At 37.9% G+C, this 14,886-nt stretch overlaps 1 protein-coding gene across 1 annotated transcript in view; it reads left to right on the forward strand.

The window, feature by feature from the left end:
- The first annotated feature begins 1,710 nt into the window (after positions 1-1,710).
- Positions 1,711-14,886, forward strand: part of LOC150091333 (IST1 homolog) — a 35,612-nt gene continuing 22,436 nt past the window's right edge. The window contains exon 1 of the mRNA XM_090383245.1: positions 1,711-2,013. Coding sequence (XP_090239371.1) covers positions 1,745-2,013 — 269 coding nt within the window. The 5' untranslated portion in view covers positions 1,711-1,744. The remainder of the gene's footprint in view (positions 2,014-14,886) is intronic.

A 14,886-nucleotide genomic window follows, 5' to 3' on the forward strand; every position in this document is an offset into this window, starting at 1 on the left:
ATAGAGAACTGTTGGCATTGTGTGGAATCTGCAGTTGCCATAAAGAAACCAAAAACCCTTCGTGAACTTCAGGAAGCCATAATTCGTGTTTGGGACCACAAACTATCAATTTATTATCTTCAGAAATTGATCGTGTCAATGCCTCTACGGTGTGCTGCTGTTATCAGGGCCAGAGGAGGTTCAATTAAATATTAGTTTGAACATTGTGAACTTTTCATTTTGTTTTCCGTTTAAAATGATGAACTGAAGCAAATTGAGGGCTTCTGATAACATTTCAGCAATAATTGTCGTGTTTGCCAAAACTGTTGTATAAAGGGTCATTTTGGAATATTTTGAGAGCACCTGTCAAATATTACTTAGCTTTGCCTTAACTATTAATAAATGTCTTTTGTTTATATTGCTATTTGCGATGCTAGTGATTAATGTAACGTACCATCGCGAAAAAGGGTTAGAAAAGTGAAATTCCTACGTGGTGCACTTTCTTTGAACACCAGTGTAGCTTATACAGCAGAATACGCTGCTGGAGCCTGGTCTTCTAGTATGTGATAGAAGCATTAAATAGTTCAGAAAGTTATAGAGATTATAAAAAAAGCATATAATAATAGCATGCTCGCCTCAACATGGTATGGAATGAAAAATTTTATGTTTTCTCTACCATTGCACGATCGGGAGGAAATAAAAAAAAAACACAGTGCTCGAACAAGGCAGGCTTAAACCAGGAGTGCTAAAAAATTAAACATAACCACTGGAAAAGCAAAAACCGAGAGTAAGAATATGTTATAAGCTAAATGATTGTGTTGATTACAATGAACAGCCACACAGGTAAGCAGAGCCATACAGGTAAGCAGATCCATCAAATCAGAATGTCATATCATGGAGATTTTAAATTTCCAGAAATTGACTGGAACTTGTGGGTCGACAGTTTACTTAGCAGAGCCACTCTGGATTTGCTGGATGACTACTTTCTATACTAACGTGTTATACAGACAACAAGCTAAAAGCACTATTTTTTTTAGCGGGATGGCTGCAATCATCGTGCTTCTATATTGCTAGGAAGAGAGTTTAAGTTCGAATCCCATTATGAGGTGAGAAGTTTTTTGTTTTTTTTTTGCCGCGGACAAAAAGCTTATAAAATTCCTCGGGCCATTGGCGGGATTCAAACCCGAGTTTGTCGAAAATACAAACGTGGTTTCGTTTGATCTGCCACTAATAAACTGCACACAGTTATTGATATGTCATGGTTTTAGATGCAGCTGCGCAAACGTTACGTTCTCGATTTTCATCCGGGAAAGTTTCGTCACCCTACACTAGTTAGCTCGTTGCATATTCTGAAACAACCTCATTCATTTTACGGCATATATTCAGTGCTAGTTTTTATTTTTCATATTTGGAAAAAGAAAGCAACTGATGCCCCGGCATGTGATCTATTTTAAAGCAATGCATTTAATTTTCGAAATTACAGAAATATATCACACAGTGCAGTACTTGGAATTAATAACATTTTGTAGCTCATGACGCCAGGTGGTAGCATTTATGACAGTACAATCATGTTGAAGTGAATCAACGAAGGGCTGTTATCTGTTTTTCGTGGAAGAATATATTTTTTTAATGAAAAAAAAAAAAAAAGAAATTGTTTCGTGAAACATGTGACGTGCTTTTGTCTACCGTGTTATTATAGTTAGTGGACGTTTGTTAGTTTAATAGGTAAGTCTATATAGTAAACAGTGTCGCAAATTACAAAGCCATGTTTAGTTCAGGTGCTAATTATAGTAAATTGAAAACAAATTTGAAACTCTCCGTAAATAGAATGAAATTATTGGAAAAAAAGAAGGCCGAATTAGCGCTCAAAGCAAGAAAAGAAATTGCTGATTACATTGCCAGTGGAAAGTATGAGAGAGCCAAAATCAGAGTTGAACATATAATTCGCGAAGATTATCTTGTTGAAGCGCTAGAAATCATTGAAATGTACTGTGATCTATTGCTAGCAAGATTTGGGCTTTTGCAGCAAGTGAAGTAAGTTGTGTTAACATACATACATATATATATATATATATATAGATAGATAGATAGTTACCTTCCTTATATTTCAGAGCTTTAGCAAATGAGTGAAAGGCCATGAATATTAATGTGTATCAAGCTGTATGTGTTTTCAAATATATTAAGATAGAGTAATCACATCAATAGTTCTAATTAACATATGTATGACATGAGTTATAATATACATAATGGTAGTACTAAAGCAGCAGAAGTTCATGCTGCCTACTGTAGCTTTGAGAAATCAGTATTCGTATCTTATTGGAAACTGGAGTGCTTAGACTGGATTTACACCAAGGATCTGACCGTGTCTGTCAAATTTTGCATCCTTTATATCTGAGTGACACCACGTTTCTGAAATTCAATGTCACCAGCACTTCAAATTCATCAAATTTGTTTACTATACTCCTGGCATTGGTGTATGTGTACACGCAAGTATATATGCACCTGTTCTTATTCTTAGTTACTCTAACGCAGCCCATGTATATACTTGTTTCATGATGACTCCCAGCAGTCTTTGAAATCTCCAGCTCTTTGCTTTCAAGACCGCTGCTTGTTCCAGTAGAGTAGTGCAAGGATCACTTTCACCTCTGCCTACATCTATTGTTAATCTATTAGTCTGTGTATCCCTCAGATTAGCAGTTTTCCGACTTACCTAACACTGCCTCAATAGCATCGGGAAATATTCTTGCACCCTTTATATTTAAGTGTATCCCATCCCTGTAGAAGCAGTTTCTTCTGTTAACAAGCATAGACCACACCGAGAAAAATTCTATGCCATGAGCCTTGCACAATCCCTCAGTGCTGAATTGATTTACAAGGCTCTCATCATATATTCTCTCTTATTATGTCTGGCAGAATTACAGACACTTTCAAACTTAATCCAACTTGTAACTTTTTTTCAACGTTGCCCTGCATGTTAAGTAAGTCTGGATCCTGTACTCTTAACATCATTAGTGCAACTTTGCAACAATTGAATAAAGTCATTTTCCTCTAAATTTAATTTGATCTGACTTATATCACTATTTAAAATTTTTCTGTTTATTTTAAAAATTTGTAAATAGAATTAAATCTTGCTATCTATCTTTCACACCAATGTCCTTTAAATAATTACACAGTATTTTATCTTTTCATTTCAATATACATTGAATTATGAGAGATTTTTTTCATTTGGCATGTAACAGTGCTAGGTGAGTGATACTATCTATATTTCTTATACTCAGCTTCATACTCAATACCCATGTGATGTGTGTGAGATTCCAGTGGGCACTATCTGATCTTGCCATTGAATTTTGGTTTTGCATGCTTTGCAGAGATAAATGTGAACAGGTGACAAAAGCACAGACATACACATGTCATCTGGCAACCTGACATAAGCATCTGTTTTGATTTGTTTCATGTGTTTCGGGGTGGGGGGAATATGTGACCTTAAATTCTAAGAAATATGATAAAAACATTATTATTGTTGCTTTTGCTTGTTTATTTTTATTTGCTATTTTTTAATTTAATATATCAAAATTGAAACAACTTTACAATTCAGTACAAAAGCACAAATTTAATTTTTATGATTAAAACAAAAAAAAAGGTGCCTCACAGATGCTGTTCCTAACTCTGAAAAAATGAAAAATGCACAAATAGGATATCTTCACATGGAAGTGGCTTGAGATAATAGTAGCCTACATTTTGAAAAATAAAATGAAAAACAAACAAAAACAGGTTTTTTACAGTGTCCTCTGTGCATTGAAATAACAAATTTGAAGCAGATAATTCAGTGAATAAATGGGTTTCTTTCCTAGCAGCACCAGAAGTGTGATGCCGTGTGTAGCTCAAATTATTTCAGTATTTATTAAATCATTGGTGGTTCTCACTGTTGTTAATTAGCTAGCCAAGACCATCAGAAAGACAGAGTTTAACTCCAGACAGTTGAAAATATTTCACAGAACCAATCTTGAATAACATCACATAAATGATGGCTCTCTGGAAGTTAAAATAAAAATACAACTTATGAAGACCAGGTAGAGACCAGGTGTTTGCTAAGATATCAGAAACTATCTATAGAAAGTGTAGTCACCAGATATGATTTCATACCATCACTCAAACCACAAGAATGATTAGTGGAAGACTGATAACAATGACATCATTACTTATAATATTGTTGATAATTTCAAATGAAGGTCACTTATCAGAAATCTGCATTGTCCAGAATAGGTCAGAAGCCAAACAGTTAGATCTATTGGATTTCAGAAGAAATAATGCAACACAACCCATTCAATGTTTTAAGTTTTCTTTTAAGTGTTCTAGTTGCTAGTCACACCGACCCAGCAGATCGAGATGCTGAGGCTTTTGCAATTACTAATGATCTTGCCCAGATTGTTTATTTACCTACAAGAATACCGGACAATCCTAACCATACAGCCAACACGCTTGATCTTTTTCTCACAAACAACCCTTTTAAGTACACGGTCAAAGTGAGTAGTCCTTTAGGCACCTCAGATCACAACTTGGTGATTGTCCCTTCTCCAATGGAGCCTTTATCTCATGGCTATTCCCAACCTCATATTGTTTGGCATTACAAGAATGCAAAATGGGATGACCTGCAAGATTTCTTTTCTTCTTTTCCTTGGTCGGATTACTGTTTCAAAACTTCTGGTGTCAACGTTTGCTAAGATCGTGTCAGTGAAATTATTCTTTTAGGAATGGAATCGTTTATTCCACACTCCTTTAAAATCTCGTCCTTTAACTAAACCTTGGTTTTCCAATAAATATGCTAAGGCTGTTCAAGAAAAGAATGTTGCATTTCGTAATTGGCTCGTTTTCGATTCTTCAGTTTCATTTTCTGCCTACACCAAAGCTTGCAACAATTGTAAGGCAGTTATTAATCAGTCCAAACTTGCTTCTTGCCCTAATGGTAGCCGAGCATTCTGGTCTCTTGCCAAAACTGTTGGCTGCAACTTTTGCCCATCTCTGCTCCCACATTTGTTAAAACCATTTAGTTCTGTGGTCACTTCAGCCAAGGATAAAGCTGACCTGCTAGCATCCCATTTTTCTTCCAACTCATGTATTAATGATCTTGGTAAAACACCTCCCACCATTCCCAACACGCTCCATTCAGTGCCTCCTGTAGTCTTCCGTCAGAAGGATTATGATGAAGCTTGATGCTAAGAAAGCTCCAGGTCCTGATGGTCTTGTTTTCTACTCTTGTTTTCGAAACCTGTGCTCCTGAACTTATTCCTGTTCTTTGCCACCTTTTTTCACTTTCTTATTCCAAAAGTGTTTTTCCTTCTGCTTGGAAAATTTGCTCATACCCAGCCAGTTTCTAAAATGGGTGAGAAATCCCTCCCATCCAATTATCGTCCCATTGCAATTACTTCTACTCTTTCTAGTTCTTCAAGGAAGAACTAGAAAGAGTAGAAGAGTAGACAGGTGTATGGAAAGTTTTTTTTTTTATTATGCCTATAAGGGGGGCTATATAAACATCATTTGTCAGTACTAACACAAATATAATTATAGTATATATTGAAATCTCCACAAAGTGTTTTAGATTTCATTATGGAAGAAGGTATGTATTTCTGTAAAAATATCAGTGTTCTTCTGAATGAACTGAGCATTGAACACAATCCTAATGAAAGCCATATGTTTATTGGGGCCTCAAAATTAAATTTAAAAACGTTTCGTTGCCCAATGGAAATGCTTTCCGTTAATTTGTCTATTTATGTTCTTTTCTTGAAAGAAACATATGGAAGTATGTACAAGATCCTGAGTAATGTACCATGACTTTCTTTAAAATGTCTGTGATGATCTTAATATAACTGGATTATTCACTGGGTCTACTGGAGATTTCACAAAATACTATTGTTTTTTGTCTGTTGTCTCATGTCCCACTTCTGCACAAAATATTGTGCAGAAGTGGGACATGAAAGAGATAGGAATTTTTATTTGGGAGAAGTACTATAAAATATGTTTCACTGGTTGATCAAAATAAATTTCTTCCACATTTGCATATAAAGCTTCAATTAATGAAGAATTTTGTTTAGGTTCTCAATAATCTCAGTATTCCCAGAGTGACATATCAATTGTGTGGTACTGTACTGAGCATAGTGAAAAATGGAAGTTAAAAGAACCTGGGGGTAGTTATGCAGTCTGATGTGGAGTTCTCTGAGCAGTGTGGACGGGCTGCCGGGGCGGCTCATGGGGATTTGACAGTGATGTGCGGAAATTTTGCTGGCGGGATAAGGAGGTGATTATCCCTGGATACTAAATTGTATAGGGTAGTGGTCAGGACACATGTTGAGTGCTGCATGGAAGTCTGTAGGCCTCATTTTAGGAAGGATGTAGACAAGTGCTGAGAGGAATAAAGGGGTGCTTTTTACAAAAAAAAGGCTTCCTTTATGCAAATTGCAGCATCTGGAAACGAGGCACCTGTGAGGTGATCTGATTGAGGTGTTTAAGGCTTTGATTGGCTTGAGCAAACTCAGTGGTTTTGAATAAATTCAATAAAGAACTACACAAATTATTTGAGGGCATGGATAGTGAAATGGGAATTTTGTTTTATTTTTTATTTATTTATTTTTTGGATGATGCTGTATAAGCTTGCTTTCTTGCATCGTTTGCCACTACTAATACTAAAGTAATGGAGAGAACAATTAACTGCCAACTCTTAAACTACCTATAAACCATCTGTCTGATCAACGATCACCAGTATGGATTCCATCGGTGTCGATCCACTGGTAATATTCTGGCTTATGTTACTCATTTATGGACAAATTCAGTGGAAAAGTTTGGTGAAACACAAGCAGTTGCTCTTGACATCTCAAAGGCTTTCGATTGTGTTGGAATAAAGGTCTTCTAAACAAGCTTCCATCTTATGGTTTGCCAACTGTTTTTTGTAATTGGTTATCCAGTTTTCTCTCTGATCGCTCACTGAGGGTGATGGTAGATGGCTCTCTGTCTTCTAACCTCTCCACTAATGCTGGTGTCCCCCAAGGTTTAGTTCTTTCCCCCACTCTTTTCCTCTTGTATATTAATGACCTTCTTCCATTGACTGGAAATCCTATTCATACTTTTGTTGATGATAGCACATTGCATTCGACTTTCCTTCTTTAAAAAAAAATTGTCCTGCTCAATCAGCTTCAACTTCTCGAATATCTGCTAACCAATTCCTTAAATTCCATTCTCCAGTGGGGCAAAGACAACTTAGTTGATTTCAATCCTTCCAAAACTTAGTCTTATGTCCTGCAAAAAGGAATCTTCTGCTCCTGTGCTTATCTTTGGTGACACTCCGATTTCTAGGCAAAATGATATCTCTCTTTTGGGGATTACCCTGATTTCTAATCTCTCTTGGCACAAGCACATTACTAATATTGCTTCCTCTGTATCTAAAAAACTTGGTTTTCTCTTTTTCTCTCAGTGTTACTTTTCTTCCAAACAGCTGTTCACTCTGTACAAATCGCAAATCCGCCCTACCATGGAATATTGTTCCCACATCTGGGGTGGTGCCCCCAAAACCTCTCTCAGGCTTCTAGATTCCATTCAAAAGAGGGCAGTTAGGTTAATTAATGACTCCTCTCTAACAGCGGCTCTCCACTCGCTGTCTCATAGATGTACTGTTTCATCCGCATGCCCTTTCTACAGAAACTTCCATGGGCACTGTTCTTCTGAATTGGCTTTTATAATTCCCGCTCTCTCTTTCAAAACAGTCCGAACACGTGCCGCCACCAGCCAACATCCATTTACTGTCCAACTTCAAACTCACAGAACCAACTTTTCATCTTCCTCGTTTATTCATTCAACTGCCATTTTCTGGAATAGTCTACAGAAGTTCATCTAATGTCAACAAATATCTTTCTTCTTCTCAACCTCCAACCCAAGCACAGTACTAAGTACTATAGATTCTAATACCTCTCGTGTTTGGGGTTTTCATAAAAAAAAAAAAAAATTTATAACTTCACAAATTCTAATCACTGTAATTCTCCGGGAGTTCATACTTTAATATGTTCACTTATAATTTATGGTTATATTTCTTGCAATTCAGCATGGATACAAGACATCAAATTTGTTTCCTAAATGAAATGTAGTTGCAAGTTCTCCGGTGGAATTTAGATTTTAGGCACTAGTACTTTTTAAATTCTTTTTTTTATGAAATAAGAAAAAAAAATTTAATATTGTTAAGATTAACTTAGATACTAACATTAACATTGACTTTAGTTTTTTATTACTTTACATATTGAAAATTATTGAATTGGCCCTTGGTCTTATAAAAAAAAAGATCCAGTAATGTTTGGGAATTGGAGCAAATTCTATAGGCAGTTGTGGTGATGTTGTTGTTTGGTTTTTAGGAGCATTAGCAACTAAGGCCATATTGCTCTGGGGATATGCGGTGGTCATTCCCTGATCTTTCTGCATCCTCCGTATTTGGTGGTCACGGGCTCGAATTCCGGTCTAAACAAGAAGTGTGTGCTATGCACTGCTGCTCCTGTCCACCTGGCTACGGAGGCACCAGTTGTGGTGAACCAACATGGATAATCATATCCAGGATGTCATTGCACTACAACTGGCCCTCATGAGGATAGTGATTATGTCAACATCAGTTGATATAATCGCCATCCTCCCCAAACCAGATGAAAAGACCCGAGTTGGAATTCTGTCAATGATGCAATGAATTCTTATGGACATTTTTCACAACATGGCTGAGTTAGTCGGTCTCAGGTGGGGGTAGCATTGGTTTTTTTCTGCTGGAAATGGTTTTTCTTCCAGGAAACAGGAAAATTAGTCAATCACAGAATATGCAGTTTATGGACATAATAGACACTGCACAGTATATTCTGAGTTGCTGATACACCTAAAACATCAACAACAGCCAGTGGCGTATTAAGGATAGTTGGGGTCCCTAGGCAAATTATATTTGGGGCCCCCCAAAAAATAATAATAAAAAAAAAAGAATAAAAAATAAATAAAAGTTAGGTGGCAAATAAATGAAATTTTGTACTTTTGAATTTTTCGCTTAAATTAATCAAGATTTTTATGATGTTTACTGAAAACATTAATCTATTTTAGAACACTATAGGAAAATGTCTTGGCTTGGGGGTCCCCCAAAGCCTGGAGCCCCTAGGCACGTGCCTTATTGCCTTAATGGGTAATCCGCCACTGACAACAGCACTACAACTGCTTACAGAAACCACTAATGCTAGCCAATGTCTTCACCAGTACAGTATAGTGAAATTTGCAATATATTCAATGTCTCCAGAACCTCCATGAAAATTGAGATCTCCAAAGGTAAGTCACTTGCAGACAATCTCTTTCTCTTGGATCAGGGCGTGTGCCTCACAATCAAACAAGAGCATGTGTAAGGGTACAACACAATTCAGAGGGCGCTGAATCTCTTTAAAAGTTACAGCTGTCAGTTACAGGCTCCGCAAAAACGATAAGTGTTTGCCTTTTATTTACATGATTGTTATTTTATATTGTACTTAATACGTAGTCATATAGTTATAGTTACGCTGGTTATTTTTTATTTTTAATTTAGATAAAGAGTTTTTGTGGATTTTACTTACGATAGGTAAAACCGTTATTTCGTTCCATTTTTGTAGCCATTGTTTTTGGATATAGTGGGAGGGAATTCAAATTTTTTAATTGAGGTAGCTAGGTAGCCCTAACGCATAATTATACAGTAATACGCTTCACTGTTTCTATTTAATAGTTTCTATTCAAATACTATTGACATTTAATTTATTGATTTTATTAATTTAAACTACCATGCCCCAAACTAGAGCAGCAAAGCAACGGGCACAAAGTGGCAGGAGTGCTGTGACTCGGGGGAGAACTGAGGGGGGCAATTCTCCAACGCATCACAGCCTAAAAAAATGTGCAACTTGTGAAATGTTTGCCGAACTCTCTGGAACGGAACATGATATTGCCATGGGGGATGTCTTTGTGTGTGCGCGATGTAAGGAGTGTAAGGAAATCAGGCGACAACTCAGCGTTGTTATGGGCCTATATGAGAGTTTGAAGGACAGGGTGGATGCCCTCGAAAGATCTAAATTGAGGGGCCCATCAGGCTCTCAGCTGCCCACATCAACGCCAGAGCTTGCACTTGGTCATCACGCAACACAGCGGCAACCGCTAAGGCAGAATGCGCTGGTCCCACAGGAACTAGTTGTTGTTGGTGACTCTATTGTCAGGGAAACGGGGAACATGCTCTGTAAAAAGGATAGGTGGAACAGGACCAGGGTATGTCTGCCAGGGGCAAAGGTTGATGACGTTGTAGAGCGGATATCATCTTTCAAGGGCACAAAAGGTGATATAGTTGTACACGTTGGCACTAATGATATTAAGAGGAGACCGGCGGAATTACTCAACAAGTACAGGTCACTGTTGAAAAAAAGCCGTGAAATAGGGTTGAATTTGAAAGTGTCTGCAATTCTGCCCAGACACGATAGGAGGGAGTACATGATGAGAGCCTTGTCGATCAATTCGGCCCTGGAAAGATTGTGCAAGGCTCAAGGGGTAGAATTTTTTTCAGCCTGGACTGTACTTGTTAACAGGAGAGATTGCTTCTACAGGGATGGGATACACTTAAATAGAAAGGGTGCAAGAATATTTGCTGCTGCTATTAAGGCAGTGTTAGGTGGGTCGGAAAACTGCTAGTTTGGGGGGATACAAAGACTAATAGTTTAACAGTAACCGCAGGCAGAGGTGAAGGTGATTCTTGCACAACTTCTATTAGAATAAGAAGCGACCTGGAGCGAGGGGTGTTGGGGGTTTCAGGGACGGATGGTAGTCATCATGGAATAGTTGGGTATATGGGATGTGTTAGGGTAACAAGGAATAGGCATAGGAGCATGTATGCTTGCATGTATACCAATGCTAGAAGTATAGTAAATAAATTTGATGAATTTGAAGTGTTGGTCAAGACATCAAAGGCGGATATTGTTGGGATAGCAGAGACGTGGTGTCACAAAGATATAAGGAATGCAGAACTGGAATTTGGGGAGTACAATGTGTACAGAAAGGATAGACAGGACAGAAAGGGAGGGGGTGTTATGCTGTTAATTAAGAAAAACATAAAATCAAAGGAAGTGCACCCAGTTAATATAGATGAACAGTGCTCTGTTGAGTCAGTTTGGTGTGAGATAAGCACTGCGAAAGGAAAAATAAGGGTAGGAGTGTGTTATAGGCCTAATGACTTGAATGAGTACAATGAACAATTGTACAGAGAAATAGAGTGGGCCAGTAAATCAGAATGTCTTATAATGGGGGATTTTAACTTCCCAGATATTGACTGGAACTTGTGGATTGGTCACTCACACACTAGTCAGACTTTTGTGGATTTATTGGATGATTATTTTCTGCAGCAGCATGTTCGAGAGGCAACCAGAGAAAGTAACACTCTTGATCTGGTTATCAGCAGTGATCATTCGTGTATTAAGAATTTGCAGATAAAGGAACCACTAGGTGGCAGTGATCACAGTGTGCTGAAGTGGGATTTACTCAAAGAGGTAACTACCGTCAGGGGTAAAGAAAAGGGTTTTTGCTTCCGTAAAGGGGAGTACAGTGGTCTCAGACAGTTTTTAAATTCTGTACAGTGGGATCAACTGACGATGTTACCAACAGTAAATTCTAAGTGGGAAGCATTCAAGGAATTAATCGTGGAAGCTACTAGACTTTATATACCGATTAAGAAATATCGTTCAAGGTTTAGGCCTAAATGGTTATCAAATGAACTAATGAGACTCGTGACAGAGAAGAAAAATGCATGGGATGCATATAAATTATCAGGTGACGCAGAAGCCTGTGGCAGATATAAGCTAGTCTGTAATCAGGTCACAAAGGAGGTTCGGCAGGCGAAGGCGGATTACGAGAAATCTTTGGCAAAAGATGCTAAGAAAAACAGCAAGGATTTCTTTACTTATATAAACTCTAAAAGGAAGGGGATGAATATGATTGGTCCACTTGACATCGATGGTTCGACTGTAGATGATCCTGCTCAGATAGCAAACAAACTGAATGAGTATTTTGCATCTACATTCGCACGTGAGAAATTATTACAGTTTGAAAATGGAAGAAGGTTATCAAATTGTAGCAGTGTGCTTAATGATTTTGTAATAACTGAGAGCAAAGTGGAGGAGAAATTGTTGAAGTTAAACATAAGAAACCCACCTGGGGTGGATGGGATCTATCCAGTTATTTTAAAGGAGGCGGCAAAGCAACTAAGCAAACCCTTAGCCATAATTATGAGAGCATCCTTGGACTCAGGGGAGGTTCCCACGGACTGGAGATGTGCAAATGTGTCCCCAATTCACAAAGGTGGATCGAAGGGTGACACGAGTAATTACAGACCAGTTAGTTTAACTTCTGTTCCGGGTAAAATAATGGAGTCACTGGTTAAAGATGCATTGCAGGATCATCTAGACAAGACTGCAGCAATAATTCAAACACAGCATGGGTTTGTTAAGGGAAAGTCTTGTCTGACAAATTTGATTGGTTATTATGATGTGGTCACAAAGGAACTGGATGCAAAAAATAATTTTGATATCATATACTTGGATTTCAGGAAAGCTTTTGACACTGTTGCGCATGGAAGACTGCTGTACAAATTGGAGCAGAATGGTATTAAGGGTAAGTTGCTACAATGGATAAAAGGATGGTTAAGTGGGAGAAGACAGAGGGTGGTAATCAATGGGTGCTGCTCTTCGTGGACTAATGTTATTAGTGGAGTCCCACAGGGTTCGGTGTTGGGTCCACTGTTGTTTTGTGTATTTATCAATGATATTGATGAAGGTATATCAGGCTTAATGTCGAAGTTTGCAGATGACACAAAGGTTGGCAGGGTTGTTAATGACAGTAATGGCAGTGTGCTACTGCAACAGGATCTAGATAATTTGGGCAGATGGGCTAAGAAGTGGCAACTGAAGTTCAACCTTGACAAATGCAAAGTACTGCATATGGGTAGAAGTAACCCCAGAGAAACGTACCAACTGTGTGGTACTACACTTAAGGTGGTAGAAAATGAAAAAGACCTGGGAGTAATTGTGCAGTCAGATATGAAGTTTTCTGAGCAATGCAGACAGGCTGCTAGGGCAGGTCATGGGGTTTTGTCAATGATATATAGGAATTTTGCTAGCAGGGAAAAGGAGGTGATTGTCCCTCTGTATAAGGCAATGGTCAGGCCACGCCTTGAGTACTGCATACAGGTCTGGAGGCCTCATTTTAGGAAGGATGTAGATTTGCTTGAGCGTGTACAGAGAAGAGCAACACGATTGGTGAGGGGAATGAAGGGATTCTCTTACCAAGAGAGGCTTAAGTTCTGCAAATTGCAGTGGCTGGAGACTAGGCACCTGCGCGGTGATCTGATTGAGGTCTATAAGGCCTTGAATGGGTTGAGCACGCTGAATTCTGATGGGATCCTTCCACTTGTTCAGATTACGAACCTACGGGGACATAAGTTCAAATTAAGAAAGGACAGATGTAGAATAGATGTGTGGAAATTTGCCTTTAGCCAGCGGGTGGTTAATTGCTGGAACAAACTTCCATCTGTCGTTTTGGAAGTTGATAGGTTAAATAAATTTAAGGAGGAACTGGACAGGCATTTGGAGGGAATGGTGTGATTTTTTTTTTTTTTTTTTTTTTTTGGCTGATGCTGCATAAGCTCCTACACTTGCTTTCTTGCATCATGTGCCACTACTACTACAATATTCAAATGCACATGGAAAAAGAAATTGCATAAATTTCTTTAAAGCTTTATGGTTTATAGTTTTTCTATAGATATATTATGTCCAGCAGAATTTTTTTTTTCCCTATATAGTCCTATGTTAATTTTTTCATTGTGTTAAATACGTCTTGCTATTCTGAAAAAGCCATATACCTTCTCTTATATATGTGCAGTAAATGTTATGTAATGATGCAATTCATAGGGCTTTAAAATAACTTTCCTTTATTTTTTTTTTTGAATAGGACATTTCTGTGGGAAGCATTTTAATTACTTTATTGATATGCAAAGGATAGTTAATGCAATTAAACCACAAACAATCCCAATAACTAAATCAAATTGGCTACATTTTGGATTTCAATATTGAAATACCGTACATCTTTATCCTTGGATTTATAGTTTTGTAAGGAGTTCTAAAACTTGACCATGAGAGACCATGTCCTGTTTCAGTTTAATGTCCTTTGTGATGTTAGTTGATGGGAACATAAGCCAAAATTGTTTATTTTACTTTTTGAAAACTGAAATGTTTCTCTCAATAAAATTTTAATTTGAACCAATGTTGTTGTGTTGCTGCTTTATACACGATGTTCAAAAGTGATGGTTAACAGTTTAAAGGTGAACTGTACAGACTACGATATACAAAAAAAAAGCCTAGTAAATGAGTTCTTAAGTGAATCGTTTTCGAGATATTGCACATTTCTAGTTGGGGTCCACCACTGACTTGTTTGTTTAGGTTAGTTATGCTCATTCTCTCCCTTTCCCCCTTTCTCAATGCTCCAAGACGTAGCTGGCACTAGTACTTGTCAAAGGATAGTCAACATGGAAAGAGGTTACAGCAACGAAGAGTATGCAGACATGTACTTCATGTATGGTAAAGCCATCGGCAGTGCACTCGAGGCTGCACGTTTGTACCAAGAAGCATTTCCCCGCCTAAGGCAGCCCAACAGGCACACATTCACCAGGGTACATCAACACCTTAGAGAACATGGGCACTTCACACATGGAGTACAAACAGGTAGGCCCAGAAGCATAACACCTGATGTTCAGGAAAAGGTGTTAGAAAGAATAGAACAAAATCCAGGAATTTCAACAAGGAGGGTTGCTCTGCAAGAGCATATACTGAGTCATAGCAGTGTGTGGCGAATTTT

Source organism: Mastigoproctus giganteus, chromosome 1, assembly GCF_048544385.1.
Source record: "Mastigoproctus giganteus isolate SK-2022 chromosome 1, ASM4854438v1, whole genome shotgun sequence".
In the NCBI taxonomy this organism is placed as follows: Eukaryota; Metazoa; Arthropoda; class Arachnida; order Uropygi; family Thelyphonidae; genus Mastigoproctus; species Mastigoproctus giganteus.